This window comes from Epinephelus fuscoguttatus, linkage group LG19 (genome assembly GCF_011397635.1).
Source record: "Epinephelus fuscoguttatus linkage group LG19, E.fuscoguttatus.final_Chr_v1".
Classification (NCBI taxonomy): domain Eukaryota; kingdom Metazoa; phylum Chordata; class Actinopteri; order Perciformes; family Serranidae; genus Epinephelus; species Epinephelus fuscoguttatus.
Genome location: NC_064770.1, coordinates 23,704,352 through 23,732,116, shown reverse-complemented (window position 1 = coordinate 23,732,116; position 27,765 = coordinate 23,704,352). Strand labels below are relative to the sequence as shown.

The 27,765-nt window shown below is 42.6% G+C and overlaps 1 protein-coding gene across 2 annotated transcripts in view; it reads right to left on the bottom strand.

Moving 5' to 3' along the window:
* prkar1b (protein kinase, cAMP-dependent, regulatory, type I, beta) overlaps positions 1–27,765 on the bottom strand; it is a 115,996-nt gene that overhangs the window by 46,504 nt on the left and 41,727 nt on the right. For both annotated transcript variants that reach the window (XM_049561679.1, XM_049561680.1), the window contains one exon: positions 5,673–5,734. In XM_049561679.1, the coding sequence (XP_049417636.1) occupies positions 5,673–5,734 (62 nt within the window). The remainder of the gene's footprint in view (positions 1–5,672; positions 5,735–27,765) is intronic.

Sequence of the window (27,765 nt, the reverse complement as noted above, 5' to 3'; positions counted from 1 at the left end):
TCATACACTTGGAATACAAAAACAATCCTGAGACTTCTACACACAGGCACACAGTCTCACTTCTATCCTCATCCCTTCTCCTTATTAAACACACTGTTGAACTTCTTGTCTTGCTATCATTTTTCTTTTTCTTTCTTTATAACTTGCAGGCCTCTAAAAGCTTCAGGGCAGATCCAGTGTCAAAGGTGTTGCTGCCTCCTCCAGAATGCATATTTCACTGAGCCTGCCAATATCTAAAACGGTGCTCTGCCAGCAAACAGCAGCACTCATTACTGCTTGTGTAGCTTAATAGTGGAAACTCTGAAACAGAGGTGCCTGAGCATGCAGAGCTATAACACCTCAGTACGATGTAAAGCATGGAGAGATTCACAGAAGGCAACCACAGACGTCAGCTTCATTTATTCTGTTCTAGATACTGTTATACTAAATGGGCACAGACGCACATTCCGATCAGTAATTGAGTACTGCTATTGAGATCTCTGTCTCCTTTAAAAGACTGTGTTGTCTTAGTTTCTGTTTACTGTGTTCTTCCCCTCCTGTGTTCCAGTGCTGCCTTTCCTTCATTTGCCCATCTACACACCTGCCCTGTATCAGCCTCATTAGTCCTCCCTGCTCCTGAGTTTTTCCCAGCCAATCAGCTCCATTCCTAATCACCTTATTCCCCTCACCTGTGCTCCTCCACCCTTTCATTTCACCTGCACTTCATCCCCTCGTCAGACTAGTCTGTATTTAAGACGCCGTTTACACGTTGCCGGCTATTTTCATAAACGGACATTTCACCGTCTCCGTTTTCAAAAAGATCTTTGTTTACACTTACCCGTGTATATATACACAAGAGCATGCCAAACCTGTAGGTGGCAGTGTAACGAGAAGCTCAAGCCTTCAATGTATCCATTGTCACCATAGCAACATAGGTTGCACTTTTTACACAGGCGCAAGTTCCGGCGCATACTGTGACGTGGGCTGCCTATAACTCCGTTTATCTCTGTTTACCTCAGTTTACATGCAAACATGCAACCGGAGTTTTCCAAAATCTCCACTCTGGCCGGAGTTTTTAGAAAGATCCGTTTTCAGAGGAGAAATCTCCGTTTGCGTGTAAACGAAGGGCACAAACGAAGGAAGATGTCTCTGTTTATCAAAATCACCGTGTACATGTAAACGGCCTCTTAGTTCTGCTTTTTAGTTCAGTCATTGTTGGATCCTTGATTTGGTTGTGTGATCTTCAGTTTGCTGTTTCCCTGCTCACACAGAATAAAGACTGCTCTTTGAGAGTTCCTGTTGCTTGCAGTCTCCTGCATTTGGGTCGACCTGCTCCACATCTTATAACAGTTTATGCTGTGCTTATTTTATGCACTGTGTTGCTTTGCTAGCGCCTTTAATAAACCAAATCTATTGATACAGAAGCTGAGCAACATACTGCTGTGGACGAGGTCAAAACAAAACCCAAAAAGAATCACCAAATAAATAAATAAATAAATAAAAATACAACCTAATATCGGTTTAAGCGTATGCTATATTTGGAAAGTTTTCACCACTTTACCAACACACTAAGCAGCCCCTTTTACACTACCAGATTTTCGGCGAATGTTGGGCTGTTTTGGCGGCAAGCTGCAAGCGTTTAGACACACAGAGCCGGATTGGCGAGTTGATCCGAGGTGCCCAATTTTCTGCCTCATAGGGTAGTCATATAGGTGGAACCCTTTTAGTTTAAACAGACCGAGGCGGCCTTCAGCGACGGGAGGGGCTGTTGATGACGCCGCACGTGCGACCCACTGGCGGTGGATAAACAGGAAACAGCTGATAGCAGGAATTAGCGAGCAGCTAGTAGCAAGAGGGAAACGCAAACCTGACAGACACTGTAAAGATGAGCAACTGGGGAGACAAGAATTGCGTGCCCTCCTTGTCCTCGCAAACGAACAGGCCATTAATTGTCAGATGACGGGGACGGTGAAGAACGGGCTGACTTATGAGAGAATCGCCAAAGGACTGACTAGCCGCGGCTTCCCTCCCACGTCACTGTTTACGTCACACAGTGAGCTACATGTTTTGTCATGTCCCCCATTGCCCCGAAAAAGGCGCATTCTGTATAAACAAAAGTAGGCAGGCAGCATTTTGCAGCAATCCCCGATTTTGTTTTTATACTGCCAATGCTGAAAAAAAACTGATTGGGCTTTCCTGCAAATTTGCACAATTCCTATCTAAAAAGGGCTAGTGATTGAGGCAGTGGTAAACTAGCAACTCCCATGTTCTGCAAGTAAAATTACTCATTTTGTCAGCACCCCATCAGAAATTGCCTTCTGACCACTAGGTAAAGCAGTGACAACATTCAAATACAGAGGACACGTTAACATGGATTTCTTTAAGTGAGTCTTTTTTTTTGGTGGCTACAAACCAACCAATTGATGCAGTATTTTTTAGTTTCTGTACGTGATACCGAGGTTTTCTACCCAGAAGAAGACGTTTTCTGCCCAGAACAAACATTGCGATTCTGTCCATATCTCGATCAGGAGCAGCGACTTCTGTAATCTCAACTGGTTGCCTGGCAGCACCTCCAAAAATGTAAAGCTATTCCTTTGTTACCTAATATCTGCTTACCAGACTTAAAAAGCAGCAACTGTGGCTACAGTTGTAGTGAGAATACATTATCCTTTATCAGTTTTATTGGTTCCAATGGATATTACGTTCATTTGTTTGCTGTTTTGTGTTTTCTCCGTCTCTCGCTGGCTGCAACTAATTACTGAGTACCTATCAAATGTGCATGGCTGGAAACTCAAAATGTTATCCGGTTTGCTCACTGGTTCCCTGTTGTGTCACAGACAGGGGCTGTCCTTTCAAAGCGAACCCTAACCCTTGAAGCAAGCCATGGGATCTGGGTTGGTTAATGTCCACTGAAAGCATCCAGTCTGGAGATAAGGCTGAAAAATGGTGAAGTGTTCCTTTAATTATGGTATCCGTTACACGGGGCTCAGGGGGGAATTATGAAAATGGACTGACAGCCACATACGAGGGAAATGTGAAGCTCTCCCTGCAGCTACCTCTCACAGTAAGACACAAATGCAACTCCATTCAGAGGTGCAAGTGGATGATGATGCATGAGTATACATGACACAAGTATGCATGTGTATGCATTGCGTGAGGGTGTGTATGACTGTGTGTGTGTTCTCGTGTGCGTCTTCACCTAAAGAGTTGAAAGGCTGAGAGCGCCTTGTGTGTAAAGTTCACAGGAGTTCACACGGCTAATTAATACTGAGTGGAGAGCGCTCGTTAATCATACAGCTCTATTTGTCACACAAAACGCTCCTTGTCTGTCTGATGGTCTGTCCCAGTGGAGACTTCAGACACACACACACACAACCTGCTGCAACCTGGCCCTCCTCTATCTCCCTCTCTCTGTCTCTCTTTCATCTCATCTATCTCTCTTTCAATTCCCTCTCGCTCTGTCTTTCTTTTCTTCTACTCTTCCTGTCTTTTATCACTTTGGTGCTCCAGTCTTTGTCCTGCACCCTTCCAATCCCCCTGTGCCTGAGAGTGCAGGCAAATATTTGACCAGAATGTGCGCAGACACACACACACACACACACACACACACACACACACACACACACACACATACACACAGCCACGCTGGTGTACTCCGTGAGGCCTCGTTTCAACACAAGCTAATTGACATTAACACTGTTAAGGTTCTTTGGCTTTGCTCAAAAGGAAAACATGGGTTACATCCTCGGCCTCTGAGGTGTTTTGTACCCAAAGTGTTGGTGCACCATCAAGCTGAACATGTCCGTCTTTTAAAACTGATCTAATGCTTAAATCTGATATTTTAAATATGTAATCATACATAAAACACTGCTTTTCAACCACTTAAAGCTGCAAAATTAAATACATGTCAAAAACAGCATATGAAATTAACGTTAGATTACAATGAAAATACCTCTTTACTCCATTTTGCATGTTATGATAGAGCAAATTCTCCCTTTGTTTAAATACCACTCGAGCCACAGAGTCAGTAACTCCTCACTGTGTCTAAATAGTGTGTGATGGGCTTGTAGCATAGCTGGGGTTTTTTTCTCTAAGCTGTACAGTAGTCCAGACATTAGCAATGACATCAGCACCATATATACTGTATACCACACTCCATAGTGTATATAACAATGGGCTGTCTGGGACTGGGGGGCCCCTGCAAAGTTAGCTAGACTTATTATCACCAAATTAGGACTGATATACTCCTGGATGCTGTCTTAGAGTAGGTGGGAGTGAGACTGAAGTGAGTGTGTGTCCAAAAGTCGATAGTTGTTTGTATGGCATGCTCCACGAGTGTAACCTGTGTGATTTAATGCAGGTGTGAACACACTGTTATCTGAGAGTAGTGGACATTTGTCTGTGTTTTCAGTGTTTTCAATATGTGATTAAACGTGTCTGTGTTTGATAGGAGTTTGAGTGGGGGGCTGCTGGAAAAATACAGTCTGGCCTTGCTAGGCTCTGTGTTCCCTCAAAGTCCAGGGATGTCTAGAGTGAGGGCTTGGAAGACTGGGGTTAGGTACAGGAGACGGACCTGACATCTGGTGCAGACTGAGGGAATGTATGAGAGGGGCAAAGAGAGGAAAAGGGAGGGAACAAGGAAGTGGCAGGACAAAATGAACCAGAGAGTGGCAGCGCATTAGATGCAGCCTTTGAGATAAAGGGGCCTATTTTTGTGGAGCAGGCAACACTCGAACCATTTGGTAGTTTTCTGACCTTGTTTGCGAGGTATTTTGGTGCCCAGTGCAGAGCGCATGGAGGTTCATTCAAATGAGGCAGTGCAAAGCAAGTTTTTGGTATTTTGGTGGAAAATGTGTCTGAAGCCCTTTTCCACTGGACAAAAAACCCACTAACACCTACTAAAATCTGGCTTTTGTATTTAATGGAAAAGGTTAAAATTAGCATTCACTCTGAGGATGAATGAGTCTGCAGCAGGTGTGGTCGATATGGCCCATAAATATTATCGGAATATTTTTACTTAACACCACTAAAATACTAAACTACCAAATAAACTACAGTTAGAATAAAGTTAAATAAACTAGCCACTGTTATATACTGAAGTTTAACAAAGAACTGTTACAATAAAATAAATAAAGTACCGTTACAATAAAGTTAAATAAAGCCCTGTTATAGTAAAGGTAGATAAAGTACTGGTATGATAAAGGTTAATAAAATAGCCCACTGTTATATTAAAGTTACATAAAGTACTTTTAAAATAAACTAAATCAAGTAATGTTATGATAAAATAAATCAAACCATTGTTGCATATATTCTTAGGCACCCAGCTCGTTGCTGTTTTTTTGCTGTGAACTTGAAGCTTCCGGTCAACAATTAAATGTTAGCAGCTAGTGGAATTTTAACTGTTACCCAGCGCCGTTAAATGTGAGCTGGAAACAAAGTTGTCTCGTTCATATTTTAACAATAATTGCAAGTCACACTGGTGCTCCATGGTCGCAAAACCTGCACACACACTCATTTTGTTGTGCTGGGAATGGAAGCCTCAGGATCTGTCTCTGGCCCAACATCCTGTTTTTTTTTTTTTGTTTTTTTTTTCTTTATCTCTTATGAATGGACAGAGCTCAAATTGTGATATAATCCACAGTTTACACATGATTGATTCCATAAATTCATCTAAACAAAACATTTATACATACCTTGCTGGATGACTGTCTCCCCTGCGATATGGGTAACTGGGAACATGGCATCAAATATGTCACTAAAGGAGGAACAGGCAAAGAGGGAGAAGGAAGAGGGGAGAGGGAAAGAGGGAGGAGAACATAGTTATTACCAATATACCTGCTATTACAATGAATCACCTGACAGTTCCTCTGAATTGTTTATTCACTCACTCACACACACACACACACACACACACACACACACACACACACAAGTTTGTTCTGTGGAAGCGGAGCATGATTGAAAAGACAGAACAGCCATTAGAACTGCATCATCAACTGGAAGCATATCCAAAGAGTCAGGCCTAAGAACTCTGGATGACCCCAACACACACACACACACACACACACACACACACACAAACATGCACAAAACACACCCACCTGGCTGTGCACACAACTGATTTCTTCATCATCATCCACATCCAAAAAAACACCCACTGTCCTCAGTTAAAACCATCATAAATAAGAACATAAGCACCAGTTTCAGTCATCATCAAAAACCGAAATTAAACTGTATTTTTTTTTTTTGTCAATGGTATTATTAAAGGTGTAAATCGCAAGTTTAATCACAATACAATTCTTTGGACAACGACACTTTTACCACAAAGTCTGCCAAGATACGATTTTTATTTGACTCAAATCAAGGGCCTGCGATAGATGATATCCGTAAATATCCTCATTTTCTTTTTCTTAGCTACTTAGCATTATCTGCCTGGTGCTAGCCTGCTAGAACTGTTTGTATGTTCAGGAAGGAGGTGCACTCAGACGGAAACTGTGACACACATGCCATGAAAATTTCAAAATAAATGTGTATCTTAAAAGTGACGATATGTATCAATGTTTTCACTTTACATCAATGATATTGGATCGGTGATCAATGTATTGTTACACCCCTAGCATATTGACAACTTAACTATGCCTACTGACGTGAAGACAAACTTTCCGTTTTGCACGGACACCAGGGTTCCCGGCCAGAGCTAGATGACGATAAAACTGGAACCATATGAAACTAGAAGACCTAAAGAATCCATTGGTACCAACTAGCTTGTTGGTAAAGTGGTTAAATAACGCTCCGCTCCGTACATTTTTGCAAGGGGAAAACTAGCATGGCCATCTCCACAGGGGTTCCTTTACCTCTCACCTACTCAGTCTACCCTTTAAAGACCCGCACTTTATGCTAGTTCCATGCAGTTTGGGGCAAAAACCATGCCATTTTTTGCATGCAGTACCAATTAGTTATTTTTGCCTATTGTATTTTGCATAATTCTGTATATTGGGGTCCCTTGGAGTTGCATAAATTGGGTATGACTCAAAAGCTGAGACTCTCTCTCTCTGGATTAATGAGCCCAATTTTACCCATGTGTGATGATGTCGGCCTCCATAGCAGCAATTTCATTGTAGTTAGACCATTTTTATGACCTCTAGGATAATCGTAGCCTTGTGCAACGTTACAACCAAAAACTAGAGACGTAGGGCATTCAGATGACATATGACTTTACCAAATCACAGTCTGGATTTTTCTATGATGACCCTGAGGAACATCTTGAGGTCTTGGTGTCTTAATGTGATACTATGGAGGGATTTTTGACCCAATTCTAGAGTGGTAAAAAATGCTAAAATTTAGCACTAGCAATGTGTAACAAATCAACTCAAAAATTGCTAAATATATATCTTGCGAGACATTTTAAATAGGGCCTAACCAAATACAATGTTTGTTTTTACAGATTTCTTACTTAAAAAAAACTTGACAAATTACTGAGCACCATTAAAAAGTAATCCTCAGGTTCCCTGCTTTCAGATGATGTAGACCACTTCTATATGGCATTTACTGTAGACCTGCTATCTCCCCCTAAAGACCCCCCCTTAAAAAAGACAATACTGTTCTGTTGTAGAGACAGTGGAGTAGAGGCTGTTAAAAGTAAGTGCCGAATATAAGAGATTATTATCAGCATTGCAAAGCCACTTTCTCTGCATCTTTACATCGCATTAGTACTGCACATAGGCTCAAACATGACTCTGTGTTGTCCCAGCACGTGATCAAAGCTCGTATCTCTGAGTGTATCTTTTGAAAGAGGCGCTGCGAAAACAAACAAAATGATGGCTGTGCCTAAGCACTTAATTTCTGTTTCAGCCCGGCAGGGAAAGCGCCTGTTTGACTGTTCCTAATCGGGCCGTTTAAATGCATGAAGCTTCCCTTAGCAGATTAAAGTTCCACTGCTGAGATGTGTCAGGACAAGAGAAAACTCTGTATGCTTCCTCTCCTCCCCTCTGCCCATCTCTCACCTTCAGGGTATATTTATCTATCTAATCAGTTGCATACCACCCGTCTTATAGAGAAATATAGAAAAAACAATAAGAGGGTCAGGCATATCAAAGACATACAAGACCTGCTGAGTGAATGTGGGGCAAGTTTGAGCCCGTTCTCGAATGTGTGTGTGTGTGTCAGTGAATGTGTATTTGCACCGGTGTGTCTACGTCTGAGTATATATTGCCTATGAAAACACACAGGTTTGTACAAAATGATGTGTGGGTGTTGAATATGTCTGTGCTCATGACAGTGCGCTACACCACACAGCACTTGGAAATTAAAAGGCTTACACAGCCAAACACACCTTGCTGCACACTACCACCGTAAAAGTGTTGCTTTACATGATCCTCCGCAGTGAAAAAAACTGCAGGTCAACAGATGTTGGGGAAAGATCTGAGGATGTTATTGAGCAGTTTTGGAAGAGAACGGACCCTGCTGGTATTTGTTTATGTGACACTGAATAAAAAGCAGACTTAAGAAGGTGGATTTGGGCCAACTACACCCACAGGTAGGCCCTGTGCGATGCAGCTGGGCCACTGACTCACACACACAGTCGTGTACAAAAAAACACACTCTCTCTTTGAAGTGCAAAAGCACGGGCTAAAAGATGCACGGACACACTTGGGTACTCTCGTATACAGCATGACCTCCATATATGCACTTGGTGCTCTGCATGCAACCTCAACACACTCACGTACACACTGAAAGTACAACAACATATTTAAGCACAGGCATTCGCGATGAAAACATACGTACTGGCACTCTCACATGACACACAAACTCACTCGCTTTGATGGTGATTAGTCAGAGCAACATCTGCAGGAGTGCCCAAAACTCTCCTCACATCTGTGACCACCTGCGCTCGGCATGGAGTCTGTTTATTCAGGGAGCTGGTCACGTATAACTAATAATGTGTAGTCTATGAAAATAATTACTTTAGCAAAAGAAAACTTCAACAAGGAAGACCAATCCAAACCGTGGATTGCACCCTTTGGGTTGGGAAAGAGTTGCTGCCCCAAGCAAAAGAGTTCAAGTATCTCAGGGTCTTGTTCACAAGTGAGGATAAAATGAAGCACGAGATGGACAGGTGGATAGGCGCAGCGTCAGCAGTGCTACGGGTGTTGTGCCAGTCCGTTGTGGTGAAGAAGGAGCTGACCCAGAGGCAAAGCCCTTAATTCACCATTCCACCAACGTTGCGACCCTCACCTGTGGTCATAAGATTTGGGTCGATATCGACAGAATGAGATTGCAGATACCAAAATGAGTTTAAAATATAGGGTGGCTGGTCTTGGTCTCAGGGACAGGGTGAGGAGCTCCAACATCCGGGGGGAGCTAAGAGTAGAGCTGCTGCTCCTTTGCATCACAAGGTGTAAGTTGAGGTGGTTCAGGCATCTGGTCAGGATGCCTCCTTGGTGCTATAAAGGTTTTCCAGGCACATCTCACTGGTAGGAGGCCCCGAGTTAGACCCAGAACACACTGGCCCAGGAGTAGCTTGGCCTCCTTCAGGAGGAGCTGGAAAATGTTGCTGGGGAGATAGACGTTTGAAATGCCTTGCCTTGCCTGCTGACCCCGCAACCCGGCACCAGATAAGCAGAAGATAGTGGATTGATTAATGTAGGGCTACCTCATAACAGAGACCCCTCAGCCGACTGAGATTCTTCAAGTTGAGCAGTCTTTTTTTTTCTTTTGCTTTCTTTTTTGTGGTCAGTCAGTGCACTTTTTGGGGCGTTACAGTCCCCAGATGTAGCTGCAGAGTGAGCACTCCTTGCTTTCATGCTGCTCTCTAGTACAGGTAGCTACAAACCCTGACCCAGGGTGAGTCTGAGTGAGATGTAGGCAGCTGCCTGAGAGAAAGAACAGTGGCTTTGTCCGGTCAGGCTCTGAGATAACGTTATCTTCTATCTTCTGCTTAGAAAGTGGTGAATTTACAGCTCACAGTAACTTAATACAATACAGTCTCTGGCTTTTGTTTAACAGCTCAAGTCAAATCTTGCACATTTCCAATCCGTTGTTAGCATAGTTAGCAACCATTAGCTTGGAGGGCTAACTTGGTTTGTTTACTGTATTACTTGAATGTCACTGCCACCCTGAATGACCCTCCTAACTAAACTCGTAAGCTCGGTATGGAAAAAAGGAACGAATAGTCGCATCTTCTGATCAAAGAGCCAAATCTGATTCAACTGAAATAATGCGGTTACAGCCCAAAACAGATGAAAGACTAATAAACATATAAACAGTAAAAAAAAAAAACTTAAAAAAAACTAACTACTCTGACTGCTGGACAGCTCGATATAGTGGCATATGTGTCTCTATTAGCTTGTCACAGATTTTTGCTAGAATGGAAGTATCCTGACCCCAGATCATCCTCTGTCTGGCTTTAAAACCTGAGGTCTCATTTATAAAACACTGCGTAGGATCCAGACTAAAAATGTACGTACGACCATCTGCGCCGCCAATTTCCCATCTCCAAAATGTTCGTAAGCATGGGTCGAAGTTTCTCCCATCAAGTCTGTTATTATATATCAGTTAGATATTGTTCAGAAAAGAAAAGAAAAGTACTGTTTCAATTGTAATTTTGTATGATTTGTTATTATCGTTCAATAAAAAACATCATTAAATCTTTTCTTCACATCTTGAATAATGTTTAAATCATTCTTTGGGAAAAAACATATTTTAATGCTGTCTCATGACAGGTTGCGCTTAGGTATGAGCCCTTTTGTAGTAATGATGATGATGCATCACACAGCAAAGTAGGATGCTCGAGCCTGAGACACATAGTCATAGCAAGAGGATCAAAGGCAAGCAAACCTGTGGTTAGGTAATTACCCTTGACCACCTCTCTCCTTCCATGCCCTGCCTCTCGCTAAATGCATCGGTGAGCTCAACAAAGACACTTACGCAGGTAATTACTTCCCCTCGTCTCTACCTGTCTCTCTTTCCCTTTTCTTCATCCCCAACTTCCTCCCTGTCTGTTCTCGATCACTTTTTCTCTTCCTCTCCCCTCTCAATTACCCCTTTCTTCCCTCTAATTCTCTCGCTGCCCCACCTATTTCTCTCATCTCTCGGTCTATCGCCCCCTCCCTGCCTGTCCCAGATGGAGTGATTAATCTTGTCCTTTCCGCTACCTGTAGCCCCTCTGACCTTACGTAAAAGAGAACACCCCCCTTCTAACAATGGATGTGCTGTTCTGACATAGACAGACAGAAAGAGGTAGACATGGGGACCCTGCAGACTGTAATGGGGGGGGGGGGGGGCTAGGAAGTTCACCTCCACCCTCAGGAGGGAGACAAGGTTTGTGTCATGGTTCAGATATGAGGAGATACCTTCCTGCAGGGCATGCATGCGTGCATGTACGAAAATGCATCCATGTAAAATTACTTTCATCATGAAACTGTGGTCTGATCAACCAAGCCACACGAAAAACGTAGCTGCCACATCTGGTTGCAAGTTATACAACACAGTGAGTATCTGTATACACGTATGTACTGCATGTGTGTGTTTGTGCAAGAATGAATGGAAAGGTTTCACTCTCTCACACACATATGCACACAACAATGCAGCAACAGCCTATTATTGTTCTCAAACACCAATAAAAATGTGGTTAGCTTGGGGGATTTCAGACATTAATGAATTAAAATCAGGCCTGCTTGTTGTAGCTGGATTGCTTGCTCTTCCTGCTTGGCGTTGACTGCCTTTCTCGCACACCTCTTCCCTCCTTCCTTTTAATCTCGCCTACAACACAGCTGTTTATTTGTTCAGCAGCAGACGTCTTATCTCTGACATTACTACCTCAACACACAGCGCTGCCATTATGCCATTAACACCGAAGCGGCGTGCTGCCATGTCTTTGTGTTTCTTAACGGGCCGCAGAAGTTACACAAGGCCTTAATGGGGAACCCATCCAGAATGCTTACTCGTCTGGGAAGAAGACGTTTTGCAATAACCAAGACAATCAACAACTGCACCGCATACGGGAACTTCCCAGCCCTCCGAGTTGTGTCTTGGCTTGGCAGTGATGTGCCACTGGTTTGGCTGGCACAGAGTTCATGCCATAAGTGCCTGAAGGATTAATTTTCACTACCACAGTTGATAGTAATTCAGATTGCTGATTCTGGCAAATCAGAACAATAGTCTTTGTTTTGCAAGTCTGCACAGTCTCCTGAATAAAGTAATGGCCTGAGGACACTAAATATACACTCGCTTTGTACTGTATAATATGTGCGAGTTTGGTAGTCTAAAAAGGCAACAGGGTGACATAGTGATCCTTTACCTGGAAAGCCAAAGTTCAACAAAAAACTGACACCAAAACATCTGCCTGACTCTGATCTCTCTGTAGATTCAGTTGAGCAAAAACAGTCCCTACAGGGATCAACTGAACATCATAACAGGTTACAACTAGAGCGTAGACCTCTGCCAACAGGCCAATAGCCCAACAGTCCAGTCTTCTATGATACGCAAATCAGCAAGCAGGACCACTAAATATGTCTGGATATACTACGATCCCGATTCCAAAAAGGTTGGGACAATGTGACATATTTTTATGGATTGAAATGTTACGATTTCTTAATTTGTGTAGGTGTATTGAGCTAATACCATGTCTAATCTAAATTTCATGTCAATAGCTGCATTGGAAATATGTTTAATGAAAGACATTTTGACATGTTGAATACTTTTGTCACCACTGTGGCTCAAAGGGATCTGCAAATCATTGCACTCTGTTTTTATGTACGTTTTATACAGCCTAACTTTTATGGAATCTTGGTTGTATTAGGACAACAAACAAACAAACAAACTGAACAAAAGCATAAGCTCCTTTGCGGCTGCTAAGATGATGATGTAATAATGAGTCAGCCACGAGACTGAAATGTGGTTGATATTATGTTGTCAGGAGTCCTGCCAGCCAGGGCTCCCCAACACCTGAGTGACTTGTTAAACAGAATGTATGCTGCACACTTACGGTAGTCTACCTTGAATTAAAAGCTCTCAGAGGACTTCAAAGATGCACATTCTCAACGACTCTAGCTAAAGTGGCAGGTTGCTATGAAAAACACAAACAACAGCACTGATTTTTGTTCAGCTGCCAGGTGAAGAGTTGTGATTAGTCAGCACAATGTGTAAAGCATGAGCAAACTCACAAAGAAAGCATGAAAACATAAATTAGGTTTTCACTGATGATGGAGGTTAAGAGGATTGTTTACTAGCTTGTTGTGTGACTCATTCTGGGTATATCACAGGGAGATGGAAAACATCTTTATGAGGCTGACTAAGTGGTTTAATGTCCAGAGTTTAAAGTTGAGCACAAACAGCCAAAGTTACTCACACGGAACAAGCAACTCACCCCACTGAGCTCTGTCAGCGTGGACACAATGACATTTGTTTTTTTTAAAACCATCTAAGTACATAAACTGAGCCGCGCATAGCCTCAGCACATGCACACGGCGGACACACAACGCTGACAATAGGCAGTAGTGTGACAGTGAGTGAGGGAGAGGAAAAAAGGGGGAAATGGAGGAGGTGTAATTATACAGCACTGAAGCATTCAGGAAGGATATTTATGACATGAAAGCCCTTGGCACGTGCCCTGTCTCTCCCTAGAGGCCTGTTAAAAAATGGAGGGACTGGGCCATGCCAGCTGCTGCCCATTTCTTCAGGAACACCACAAAGATCCTCTCCAACCACCAATTCACAACCTTAGTCCACTTTTAAATCTGTGGTGGTGATGTTGAACACAAAGAACTGGGTGAGACACGTCATAATATAACAGCTACAGAATGATTTCTGCAGGCGCCAAATGAAGAGAACATGTATTTCAATTTCATTCTTTACTTTTATTCTGAAATTTTAATTCATTCTAATGTAGTAGTAGTAGTAGTAATAATAATAATAATAATAATAATAATAATAATAGTAAAACATATAATTTATGACAGTAGAAAATGCTTTTCAATTAGATGTTGCTGCAAAGAAGCAACATATTCTAAAACATGGAAGCTTCACATACATCTTCAACCCAGCGTTACAGAGGATCTGCACAATCAGCACAGTTTCAAGGTGGACACCCAAGATTAGTGTCACCGATTCAGTATCTGAGCAAATGTTTCCCCTTCTGAGTTATTACGTAAGCGCAGAAAAGTGTTTTTGAAGAACACTATGATGTCAAAGTGAAGTTAACCTTTGACCTTGTGGATATAAAATATCATCACTTTACTACTTTTATTAGGCAGTTGTGTGAACTTTTGTCATGAGCGTTTGAATTCTTAAGTTATGACCAAGAACATGTTTTGTGAGGTCACACTGACCTTGGCCTTTAACTACAAATTTTAATCAGTTCATGCTTGAGTGGATGTTTGTGCCTTGAAGAAATACCCTCAAGGCCTTCTTGCGATATCGTGTTCAAAAGAATGAGAAGAACACAAGGTCACAGTGACCTTGACCTTTGACCACCAAATTCTTAGTGCTTCATCCTGGAGTGGACGTTTGTGCTGGAATTGAAGTAATTCTCTGATGGTGTTCTTAGGGTATCGCTTTCACAAGAATGAGACGGACAAGGTCATGGTGACTTTGACCTACGACCACCAAAATCTAATCATTTCATCCTTGAGTCCAAGAGAATGTTCATGCAAAATTTTAAGAAGATTTACAAGAACTGGACAGTTGGACCACCTGAAAACATGCCTCTGGCCACAACTTTTGACAGCATGAAGGCATAAAAACAAGCAGCAATACATCTATACATCATGAAATCAATCAGTCATTAATTCATGAATTCATTCATTCTTTATCTGTAACCGTTAATCCTGTTGGGGGTCGCGGGGGGGCTGAAGACTAAGGAGGGAGATACAAATGTGAGGAGCCAGACAGCCGAAGGCTCTAGACGTCATGGTAGTCAACCAAGCAGACGGTGAAGTGAGATGGACTGCAGAAGAGGACATGAGAGGACAGGAGAGTGTGTAGATATGAAGGAGTTCGGAAAGATACAAAGGGGCTAGGTTACGAAGGGCCTTCAAAGTACATTACAAGTAATATAAATTCATATATCTCGTCACTAGAGATGCACGATATTGGATTTTTTTCCCAATATCCAATATGCTGAAATATAACAACTTATTTGGTTGATAACCAATACCACTATCAATATATCCACTTTCTTCCTCACCTACTTTTAGTGATCATCAAGTCTCTGCTGTAGTGGAATTAACATCATATTATGCATGCATACCCTTATCGTGATGGCCCACCAGCAAATGGAGACATGAAATACAATACTTGTCCATTTATGTAATATGCATTCATTGTGTAAAGTAAGAAAAAGCATGTTGGCCTATTCTCATAGTTCATTTTACAGCAGATATTGGCCGATACCGATGATGTGCCGAGATTATTGTACATCCCTACTCGTCACAAACAGACGGGAAGATTGTGGTTTCTTTCTGGTAAACTAAGTTGTTCTTGCACACCCAGAGTCCCATTGACAGAGCTTTCCTGTCAACTTAAGTACAGATATTAGAAAGCTACTGTTATTTTTATGCACACTGTTGAATTTTCCCCTCTGCTTCTCTTTCAAAGCTAAGATTGAGCTTATTTTTGAATGATTTTATGAGGTCCTACTGTTTCACTGGGCTGATGTGAAGTGGCCTATACTGCAGCGTGCAGCACACAGGTGGTCCTGGAGGTTTACAGGTGGACATAACAGTTTACGGCTGGTGGCAATGACCACTTAGAGAGGGTCAACAATGTGGGAGGAGAGAGGAGGCCAAGACCGGGCGAGGAGAAAGAGAACCCTCACTTTCCTAAAACTCAGCTGGCCTTTTCCCAATCTGACCTTGGCTTCGGCGCTCGGGGCTCTGATAAACATCACAGGATCCAAAACACACTAAGTGTTCTTTTACTTTGCAACGGTCCATTGCACACTAAAACCTTTTTGAATCCTTAATAGAATCTAAGAGTACTTCGGGCTGATATTTCTGTCTCTAATCTAGGGTCTAATGGGGGCTAACGTCTGCATACGTGGAGGTCTAAAGAGGTCTAGTTAGAGTAAGCTGTGCGATTAAATGTTGGAAGTTGTATTTAAAACCAACAGAGGGCAGGGAGCACACTGTGTTAAACCCACACACCTGGACCTGGTGGGTTTATAAGCGGTGCAAACCTTGATACATATGTGTTGTTTCAAAGTGTAAACATGTGTCTCAATATGTGTGTGTTACAGTACCAGAGGGCCAACGCTGGTGATCTGTGTGACCTGCACACTGCTGCCGAAGAAACATTTAGACGCACTGCAATGATCAGACCACCTCAGTGGAAGAGAAGAAGTTGGAGAAAGACAGAACTGGGGAGACAAAGTTTAGCTTTAGATTTTTCTAATCTCTAATTACCAATTTCTGTGAATTTGACAGTGGTCAAGCATAGTTGTGAGGCATATATTTTCCCTTAGCTTTGCTTATGATATGTTAAAACATGGCACAAGGGTAATTAAAAGAAAAGAGCAACATCTACATGGTCTAATCTGCATTTTTAAGCATTGATACAGTGATGAGATGCAACATTTTCCAACCCTACAAAAGCCTGACTTCACCTCCCCAGATTGTTTTTTGCTTATACGTGTCTGGAGAACTGATTCAGCCTCGTCAAATACATACCGGACCAGTCAGCAATGTTACGTCAGTCAGTGTGTGGTCAGTGTTTACTGACGATGTGACACACCACCTCTGTAAACTCCCACACCTCATTAAAACCTACAGTAGCTGTTGCTATAACATGAAGCACAGTTCTGCAACTCTATGGCCCGTTAGTTACCTCAGATTTACTGAGAATCAGATTTTGGCCAAGTGTCTAAACAGTTGATTGTGGTAACTGCTCACATCAATGAAACAGTGATGTTGATGGGTTTTCAATGCAGTGATTTCCAGGGATCCACAGGTGGTCATCTGAGTGGGTCCGCAATAAAATTTGCACTTTTCGACAAACTGTACTCTTAAAAAATCTGACAGTTAAACAAATAAAACGCCCAATATAAAAAGTTTATTTACAAAACCATGGTCTGCATATGTAACTCTATATATGGCTTAAGAACAAAACATGACTCAAATGTCACATCTCGGGTAGTCTCGCGTGACCAGGTGTTACATGTAACAGAGATGTTGCAGCTCTGCAATATAGCTGAATCAAATGAAATCATATCCATTTTAATCTCTTCTTGCGATGCACTGAACACACAGCAATTCCGGTGTAGGCGGGTGTAAGGGAAAGCTAATCAGCCGTTGTTCAAGGAAGTACGGAAGTACACGGATTTGGATCCAATCACATCACTGCCGCTGGGAGCCAACGCTAGTTCTATTACAACTTTCCTATGGGAATGTCCACAGACGACAGAGTTAGCCAGCGTGCTGACGTCATCGGCGTCTGTGTAAGAGACTACATCTTGGGTTGAGTATAGAGAGCACCAAAATTTTCTACCCAGTATCAAGTTGATCAAATCTGATACGTGATTGTAATATGCGACAATCCATGAAAAAATGAATAGGCTACTGAACAAATTAATAGTTCAACAGTGGGCAGGTGACAGATATTTGCAGAGCACCACTTCAAAAACTCTGACTCACCGACCATATGATAACATCCAAAACGCAAGTTTTACCTCAGTGGTTTCTGTGATGTGAGAAATTCTTCCAAAATAACTCATGCAAAGCAAATGTTTATGTTTTCAATGAGATTTGTTGTCCACAATGTAGCATTATCATAGAAAACAATAGAGTGTGTCCCTGCGACACATTGATAGTGAGTTTACTACGGCAGGTTACTAATTCTCATTGGTCGGACAGTCACTAATGTTACTGTAATAACGCTGTGCGTCCATAAAAGTGTCTCTTTTCCCAGCTGGAAACGGCATTTGTTATTGTTCAGCACTTGTAGACATCCTAGGTGATGGGTGGTCTTTGTGGTATTTGTCCTGCCCCTTCTCCACTGTGATTGGAAGGCTGGTGACGGTGATGAGCACAGGGTTTTACCCAAAGTTAAACATTTTTCATCTCTCATATTTAATGGGAAAACAGATTTTATCACAATGGATCTATTTATACTAAGTCTTCAAAAAGACACCACAGTTCAAGGCTGGATTACAAAGCTCATTAAAGGAATAGGATCACACCGAGCCCTTATTGGAGCGGCACAATGGCTTACGTTAGCTTCTAGGATCTAGATATTTAATGTTAGTAAAGTTACGTTGTATATGACATCGTAAACCCCTTAGTTAACTTCTTTAGTATCCAGTATGTCAGAAATCTCTTATCAGTCCTGTTGAACACTTGGTGGTGAGACAGACTCGCCCACGCAATTCAGTTGGAAAAGCGCCCAGCGAACCAGTGTGCAGTCTATTTTTGGATAATATTACATTGGAGATCACATTTATTTTTACCTCTAGGCATTGCACTTACTTGAACACAGAGTTTACTTGTCCTAGGAACAGGAAAAAAAACAATTTGGTGGAAACACAACACTACCAGGTAGAGTGCACTTAATGTACTGTGGCATTTTAGTCACTCTAGACTTAACCTGCAGATTTTTTTCCCCCATCAAATGATCAGTTACGATGGCATTACATCGTTATGATCGACGAGAAGGTATACAATACAGCCCTAGAGTTTACAGGATGCGTACCTAGCAACATCACTGGTAAACAGATGCTGATGCTGTATCTAACGGAGTCAGTGAAATATACTTTACAGCTGCAACAGCAAATAAACAGTGAGTCAAACAAACATAAGCAATAACTTGCATAATAGAGAAGGAGTGGAAAAACTAACTGACACAGTAGCTCTGCTGAAACCTTTGAGCCTAATTGAAGCAGTAGTCCTCAGATAAAATATCAGACTGAACCGGCACTGGCACCTTGGACTCTGCCAGCCTGCCAATGCCAACTTCATGAGAGTGCAATCCGGCCTTATCACGACCTTACCATGCCCAGTCCCTAGAGCTCCAGTGCTTTCCTCACACTGTTGTGTCGCTGGCATGGTAATAGGAAGGCTTGGAAGTGCTGCTTTACAAGTAGAAGAGAAATTAGAAAAAAGAGAGATTTCATTTAGACGAGCACGGTGCTGCTGAGAAGCCGCCAGCTGATGTAGTGAATTCCAGACAGCTTAGACCCTCCACCAGATTGCGCTTAATGAACACCTCATTCACGCTCGCTTGTGCATAAACACACAAACATACTCGCTCACAAATACAAGCTTTAAAAAAGCTATTTTACAACAATTTCCAACAGCTTTAACAATCTAATACAATCTCATTCTTCTGCCGTGACTACTGCTTGGAACATTCAACACACACACTCAAGTATACACACTCAGGTTGGTGCGAGGAGAGAGCTGCGTGGCAGTGGATGAAAAGGACCGGCCTGAGGAGGAAAAGAGTGAGACAAGGGAGAGGGAGCGGTTGATAGGAGGATGTGAGGAGAAATGAGGATATGTTACAGGGGCGGCGAACAAACACCAAATACTTTGACAGGATCTCGACTGTTAATATCTGCCTCATCAGAATCTTTGATGTTTAAAATCACAGGATTATTGTATGTTACTGCGAGGAATAGCTGAATCATTTGCCAGGCAAAGTAGCGGTAATACAATAGGTTACTTGTGGGCACATATCATGTGTATTTCCTCCTTCTCTCCTGTATCACGGCTATAAATAATTTTAACGATTGGAGCTGGATTAAGGAGGGGGATAAAAATAAAGTCTGACTCACACATTCGGCTAAATCTCAGACTACACTGTTGGCCTCCCGTTGCCATGGACAGAGGTTCCCTGCTTCCCCTCTTTTCAGTCCGCTGTGTGCATTAAGTGTGACAAGGCTGTTTTACAGGCCTACCTGATGATCCAACACACACCACCTGCTGATGCAGCCATGATGTCAGCCTCAAAACATCACAAACATGTCCAACCCTGCAGTCACTCCCATTCTTTCCTCTCCCTTTCTTTCCTTTTCCCCTCTCGCATTCGCTCAGTGCAGACATTAAGCTGCCGTGCTGTTGATTAACTTCACCGAAACTTGTTTTACTTTTTAACTTCTTTCCCTCATGTTGTCCGCAAGAGCACATTTTCAGTGCTCATGCATGTTCACATTTACCCAGTGCCCTGTGTCTCAGATGTTTGTTGCCCCAGGACAGGAAAAAGCGAGCTCTTCCTCCACTTAAAGAGAAAAGGGGTCAGGCTCAATCAGGCGCTGACAGGACTAAGCCTCTACCTCTCTGATGTTTCTACAGGGGACGTGTCATTGGAATGAGGCAAAGAGAGGGAAAGACGATATAGACAGATAAAGAGAGAGACACATTCTCTTCTTCATCCAGCGAGCAGAGATAGATAAAGATTAATTCCACTGAATGCCTGCAAATACACACAAATAAAACCACCCTGTACATTGTGTACAGGTGCCAAGAGTTTTTCTTTTGCTCTCCTTCTCTCACACACACACACACACACACATATCCTGACACGTCGCTAAACATCACAAGGCATGCCGCTGTCCCGCGGGCATGTCTTTTCCTCTCTTCTCTCCTCCTTCGCCCTCCCCTCCCTCATTCCCACCTCGCAGAAGACAAGCACTTGAACAAGATAAGCGTTTGAGAGGAAGATCGGGACACAAATTGTCTTTTGTTGGGGTTTAAACCTGAGAGGTGTTTACACAACACGGCACATTATGCATGCACGCTCAAACACATCGGTATATACGCTGAAATTGAGACAGAAAGAAAACTCCGAAATTGCCCCAGGGCCTGAGGAAGAAGGAGGGGAGGGTGAGTGAGAAAAGTCAAGGATGAAGTATCCGCTGTAGAAATGCTATAGGCTAAAACTGTACACTGTACTCGTGTGTGTGTGTGTGTGTGTGTGTGTATAAACCCCACCAGCTAGTGCTGTGGGCAGTGAGGTAATAGGTGCAGCGGGTGCACGGAGGGAAGAGAAATAGTTGACATTCAATAGCTGACATCTGACTGACGTAAGGCCTCGCCTGCTGTAAACAGTCAGCTCTATCAGACACACAGCCTGCAGACCTGGACAGTGTTGAGCAACCAACTAGCACCTTGTGCTGTAATGTGCTAACAACATGGAATGTGCTAATGTTAGCAATCTGCTAACTGGAAACATCATGTAAAGGTCTAGTGTGTAGGATTTAAGGAGGGATGTTGACAAAGATGGAATATAGTATCTTAAGTATGTTTTCTTTCATGTGTGAATGATATATAAAATAAAAATGATGTGTTTTCGTGACCATATTGCCGCAGCAAGTTTAGAGAGGCTCGAGCAAACAGGTGAGACTATTCCCTTACTGTCGGATGATCTTAAGGAAGACAGACATTAGACTTCAGTGGCACGCCACCACACTATCAGAGCACAGAACTTGGAGCACAAAGTACTACAAACACAGAGCTCCTTTTTTGGCTTTGAACACACTGAGTTTTTGTAAACCAAAAAAGACAGGAAGGATATTGAAGACAATAAAATACATGGAGCAGATCTGTCACTCCATTAGCTGCAAATTGAACCGCTTTAATTTGTTTTTCCTGGATCTGTGTTAGTACAGAAAAAGTTTTTTAGCCAGAAAAGTGTTTTAGCAGAACATTATGATGTCACAGTGAGGGTCACCATTGACCTTTTGGATATAGAATGTTTCATCACTTCTTCAGTATATCGACATTAATGTAAAATATTGTCATAATTAGCCTATAAATTCTTGAGTTATGGCCAAAAACATGTTTTGTGAGGTCAAGCACCAAATTCTAATCAGCTCATCACTGAGTCCAAGTGGACGTTTGTGCCAAATTTGAGTATATCCCTTCAAAGTGTTCTTGAGATATCATGTTCAAGTAGGGTCACACTGACCTTGACCTTCGACCACTAAAATCTAATCTGTGCATCGTTGAGTTCAAGTCGATGTTTGTGCCAAATTTTAAGAAATTTCCTCAAGGTGTTCTTCAGATACGTGTTCACAAGTATGGGACGGATAGCCGGGAAACATCATGCCTCTTGCCACGGCTATCGACAGCACAGAGGTGTAAAAAGTGACGGATGCATGTGTGGTTTTTGTTGTCTCTTTATGAAGGGATTTTACTTTTTCGCTGTTTTACTCCATCGTTTCTCTTTTGCTCATTCACATTAATAAGTTTTTGTTTCAACAATTGAGGTGTCTTACCAGTTGTTGATGGAAATCACAAAGAAAGTAGGGCTGCTGTCCCTGCTTATGTAAATACAGCAGTCATTGTCACGTACAATGTTTTAATCGAGATATGAATCAAATAGCAAATTAAATACCATCCTCAAAGCTGGGAGCCCACATAACAGTTCAGTCACTGTACGTACTGTAACAAACCAGAGGACTGCATTAGTGTAATCACCTAAAAAGCCACACTGCTTTATGATGGCCTAAATTCTGTAACACAAGCTCTCTGAGACATCACACATTCAAACTTCTCAAGCATGGAAATGGGCTGAGCACCTCTAACCTAAATGAAACTCAACCGCAGTGACACCCGCAAACCAGTGAGGAGGTCATGGGAGAATTAACATGCTATAACAAGACTGTTGTCTGTGCCTGTGCACTGGAACCTATCACAGTAGCATAGACAAAGCACATGGGATGTATACAATAGGAGGCCATGGGCCAAGAAGGCAGGCTATTCTGTAGGGCGCTGGGCTCTGTGGTGGTCAGTGTGTGGGCTGTGCTTTGGGCCTGGCTGAGCTATAAAGGCACTGGAGGGTTGCAGGAACATCATGTCCTCACGGCAGGGGCAAACAGTGGCCAGGAAGTCACTTTCATGCACACTCGCACATTTACCCTACATGTTCATTCACATGAAATGAAACGTGGCACTGTCCACAATCACACATGTCCTGAGTCACTCCTGCCTGATATCTTACTATTACACACACACACACACTCACACACACAGAGATCTCAACTTAACAGTGATTTTTAAAATGCAGCGCTAGATCAGCAGGGGTGGGAATCATCAGAGGATCCACGGTACGATATGATCACGCTATTTAAGTTACGGTACAATATTATCATGATATTTAAGTCACGATTAAGGGTGTGCAATATGGACAAAAAATATTATCTCGATATTTTGGGGGATTTTGACGATAACAATAATTTGACGATATTCTTTTAAATATGTGTTTTTAATAGCCTGAGTTATAGCTCATTAATTGTTTCTCATGGATTATATTAATGGACACAGTGTTTTAAAGAAAAAATGTTCTTAACATTTCTTGCTGCTTTTTTACCTGTTCGCTCTGTTTGACTCTGGTGACAGCCTTTTGTAGCGTCAGTTCTGGGTCCATTTGCAACTGTTCAGATAGGCGTTTGTCCTGCAGACTCACCACAAGCCTGTCCCTCACCATCTCATCATGTAGAGCCCCATAACCGCAGTGCTCCGCCAGGCAGTGCAGCGCCGTAATCAAACTGTCGGCTGTCTCGCCCGTTTCTTGAAGCCACTGATTAAACTTTGCCTTCTCAAAGATCACATTCCTGTGATTCTCTTCTGCCACCTGACAGGCTGGGACCTATCACTACAGTTGACCCACGTCTTTCAAAGCTGCTGGAGCATCCGTGGGCGGTGTTGCCATGTTGTCTCACTAATGTTTGTTTAGCAGCAGGCTAACCTGCCGGGAAGGTGCCAGTGAGAGATCATGTGACCACCTAGGTGTACTGCGGCGTGCTGCTGCACGCAAGTTACGTAACTCTTGTTCGGTGAATGTGTGGGGTTTCAACCTGGTTTCAGTTGTTTTTGTGAAGTCATTTGCATACGATAACGTAAATTTGCACATCGTTAAAACAACAATGACGATATTATCGTTAACGATATATAGTCACGATACAATATTATCACGATATTTAAGTCACGGTACGATATTATCATGATATTTAAGTCACGACACGATATTATCACGATATTTAAGTCACGGTACGATATTATCACGATATTTGAGTCACGACACAATATTATCACGATATTTAAGTCACGGTACGATATTATCACAATATTTAAGTCACAACACGATATCATTGTGATTTTAAATATGTTGGAGTATTGTGATAAAATATATTGTGATATATTGCGATTTATTTACTTTTTGTCAACTGTAAATGATGTCCCCAAAGGTTAACTTTACCAGCCTTTGTTTTATCTAATAAGAAAGTTTTCAGTCTGTTCATCCCACCTCAGCCATTTTTTTTTTTTTTTGCAGCAACAAAATGTATCTAGTGGACTGAAAAAGCAACCGATTATATTATTCTAGTAGGCCACCTAAAGTTTAATTTGAGTTTTTCATATAATAAAAAAAACAATACTTGGCACTGTGTGACAATACGATATTGCCACACAAAAGTATCGCGATACTGCGCTGTATCGATTTTTTCCCACCACCCCTAAAGACTAACAGCTTCTGTATTCTGCGAGATAGAGTTACTGTTTTTGAAAACTTAAAAAACAGCACACACTCCCAAAAATGATAAATACTGGGTGCAAGACAGAAAAACAAAAACAAAAAAAAGCAGGTCCGCACACCAGAAACTGCTCCTTTTGGAAGTTTTAATCGTATCACCACATGTGACGTTTCGGGCACCAGCCCTTCATCAGACTTGAACAAGATAAGGACACACCTCTCACATGACTGAAACATCAGTTAAAAAAATGTCATGACAGGCAAATTCAAGGTGAACCAGAAGAAGATATTATAGTAACTCATATATCTAAAAAAAAAAAATAGAGGCACTACTTATACAATAAAAAGTAGTGATACTCGATGAAATATGAGCTATAATGAGATATGTTTTGCTGCCACCTGTCATCCACAACAGTACATTGCTTAGCTTAAGTGGCAGTACATCTGCCTGCTTCTCCAAACTGGGAGCATACCAGCTGCCATCTACAGTATGTTATACACTCATTATAGATAAGTACCTGATACCCCGCTTCAAACAAACGGCTATCGCTTTAAAGCATGTTTTGGGGCCATTTTGTTCCGCGAGATCGAGGTGAGATTGAGGTGATTCACTACTTCTTCCACCGTCGACATTTGATCCAGCTGCTGCTCAAATCCAAAACGGAGGCCAGTTTCAATCCCTTTTTCCTGTTTACTACAAGATAAACATGGCTGTGCATTGTACATGCATGTATGTACAAAAACATAAATTTACATACCCCTTTTTTCCATGAACTTATGTGCAGCGTGCACATAAGTACCTGCACATATATACACGAACTGGAAAACAAATCTCCACTCATATGCAAACACACACACACACTCACATTGATGGTATAAGCAGCTGAAAAGGCAGGGATGAATCATAGCGAGCTGGAAAACTGTCCTGCAAAGACTCTGGGGTACATTTTGGAGGGAATACAACTTTCTAAAAGGACTCCAGACACTAACACTACTACATGACTCACTACTTTGTAAAGAATTGGATGGAGAAGTGGACGGAGTGAAGGATGGAGACAGATGACAGGGGGCGGAAGAGGCAGCAGGGGACAGGTTGAAACACAGCAGAGGCTATGAGAGAGGACAAAAGTTTCCAGCTATCTGTGCAGTTGTGTGTGTAACTGTGTGTACGTGCATACATGTGCGTGCATGTGCATGTACGAGTGTGTTTATCTGCGCTAGCTTGCAAGTATGCATATGAACTTCCTACAAATGATATGTTTGTGTGCATGCCGTGTGGTTTGCAAGGGCGTGAAGGTGAAGCAGTCCGCGCTGAGGGGAAAGATGCAGAGCGCTGGGGGAGGAGGTGACACCGCCGGCCTGTTAGTCCTCCGCGCGCCGGATGGTGGTGGGGATGGTCGCAGTTCAGTCAGGCCTGCAGCACTCCCGTGGAGAGTGACCTCATCGCCTGGCCCCTGGCATTGTGGCAGCAGCACAAAGCCATGCAGGGGACGGAGAGAGAAGAGACTACACATGAATGTGGGGGAGGGACTGGATGTGAGTGTGGATGGAGATGTGAATGAGTCTGCGTGACTGAGGGAGGGAGAAAAAGGCAAGAGAAAAGTAGTGAATTCTGAAAAGGGGGGAAAAAGGAGGACCACCGGGCTCTCAGGAAGAACAGGGATGAGAACACACAGAGAGTCAATGAGGGAATCTGTAAGGCAGGAAACACAAACACAAACAAACAACACACAACAGAAACCTGCTAATTTGCTCATGCTGTTATTGCATAGCCCGCCGTAAAATACAGTCCTCACTAGGCTTCCACCTGAGCACACAGAGAAACCTGTCAATGACGGGAAAAGACACGCAAATGGCCTTACTGCGGAGACTGCAGGACACTTCCTCAATGGTCACTCATTGTGCCACTACATCCTGTCTCCCCTGCGTTATAAACTGCCAGGATGGACAGTCTGCAGGGGGTCATGTGAGACAAGTGTCCAGGCATGTTGGCACACAATAATCTTGGATACATGTACATGTTTGTGTGTGTATATTTATTTCCATTCTAAGGATCAGTGTGTCTAACTAGTAGGAGCAACAGCTCAGAGATAGTTAATATCTGTGTTATCTATGTGTGGCAAAAACACCCTCTAGGGGCGGCTTCATGGTAACAGCACTTAACAGCGTCTGTGGCTGTAACTGTGCATTTTGTCACAGCTGACCAAAAACCCATTTGCCCTTTCTGCTCATTTTGGAAACAGCGCATCTGCGTTTCAGATATGAACCCATTCACCGGAGCAAAGAGCTCAGGTTCAACACCCATTGATATGGAGCCTGATTCAAATGAGCGAGCGATCAGATATAACGATGAGAGCTGTGTTCATCTGATACGGCTCCGCAGTTTGCTATCTCGCGTTGCATCCTCTTTGTTGTTTTGTCCCTTCACACGGGCCTTAAATAAACTTCCGCTGGAACACGAGACGAGGCAGAGCTCTCCCGGGCGTTTTTTTTAGTGTCTTTCACTTCACTGTTGTTTGTTTATTTAAGTTTTCTGTCTCTCGCTGATTTATTTATTGTTGTTTTTACACCTCTTCAAGCACACACACACACACACACACACACACACACAGAGACAAAGAGTGCCAGTACACTAAAGATGTTCCCCGTCCATCGACAGGGGCGACTTGGGAAGGTGCAGAGGTCAGGGTTTAGGGGTCAGAGGTCAACTAATCGGTCACTTCATCAACTCATTACTCTGCTTGTTAATTAGGGGATTAAAGCAGGCGGGATGAGGTAAGCACCACCTCTTTACAACCCTTTCCCCCTTTTGTATCCTTTGCTATAACATTTTAACTGCAAACATTTTAACTTGTATTGATCATGCTTCTTATGGAATGGTATTAAACTCTTTCCCTTTTTTTTCTTGAGGATCTGGTTCTCTACATAGCGAAGATAAAGAGCCGCATTTCCTTGATTTTACAACTGGGTCCTGACCTGAAAAGATTTAACAACTCCTGTTACCAGATGGCATTTTAGAATATTGCAAGCTCTGCCAAGGCAGCTCAAGGAATGGGATAAACAGGGTTTCCTCGTGCCTGCCAGACTATTTATGTGGTTACACAGGCAGCAGGGCTTCTCCTGTCTGTGCGGTCCCCAGGAGAGTGTTTTGTGGTATAGGGGCATTAGACTAATGCACCCGGACAGGGGAAGACAACTTGATGAGAGTATATTTATGTCGATTTGTGTGTGTTTTGTTTGTGTCAAGGGAAAAATAAATGCACGTCTGACAGATTTCCCAGAGGTCTCTTCCTCTGTAATTAATCCCTCCCCTAAAGGGTTCCC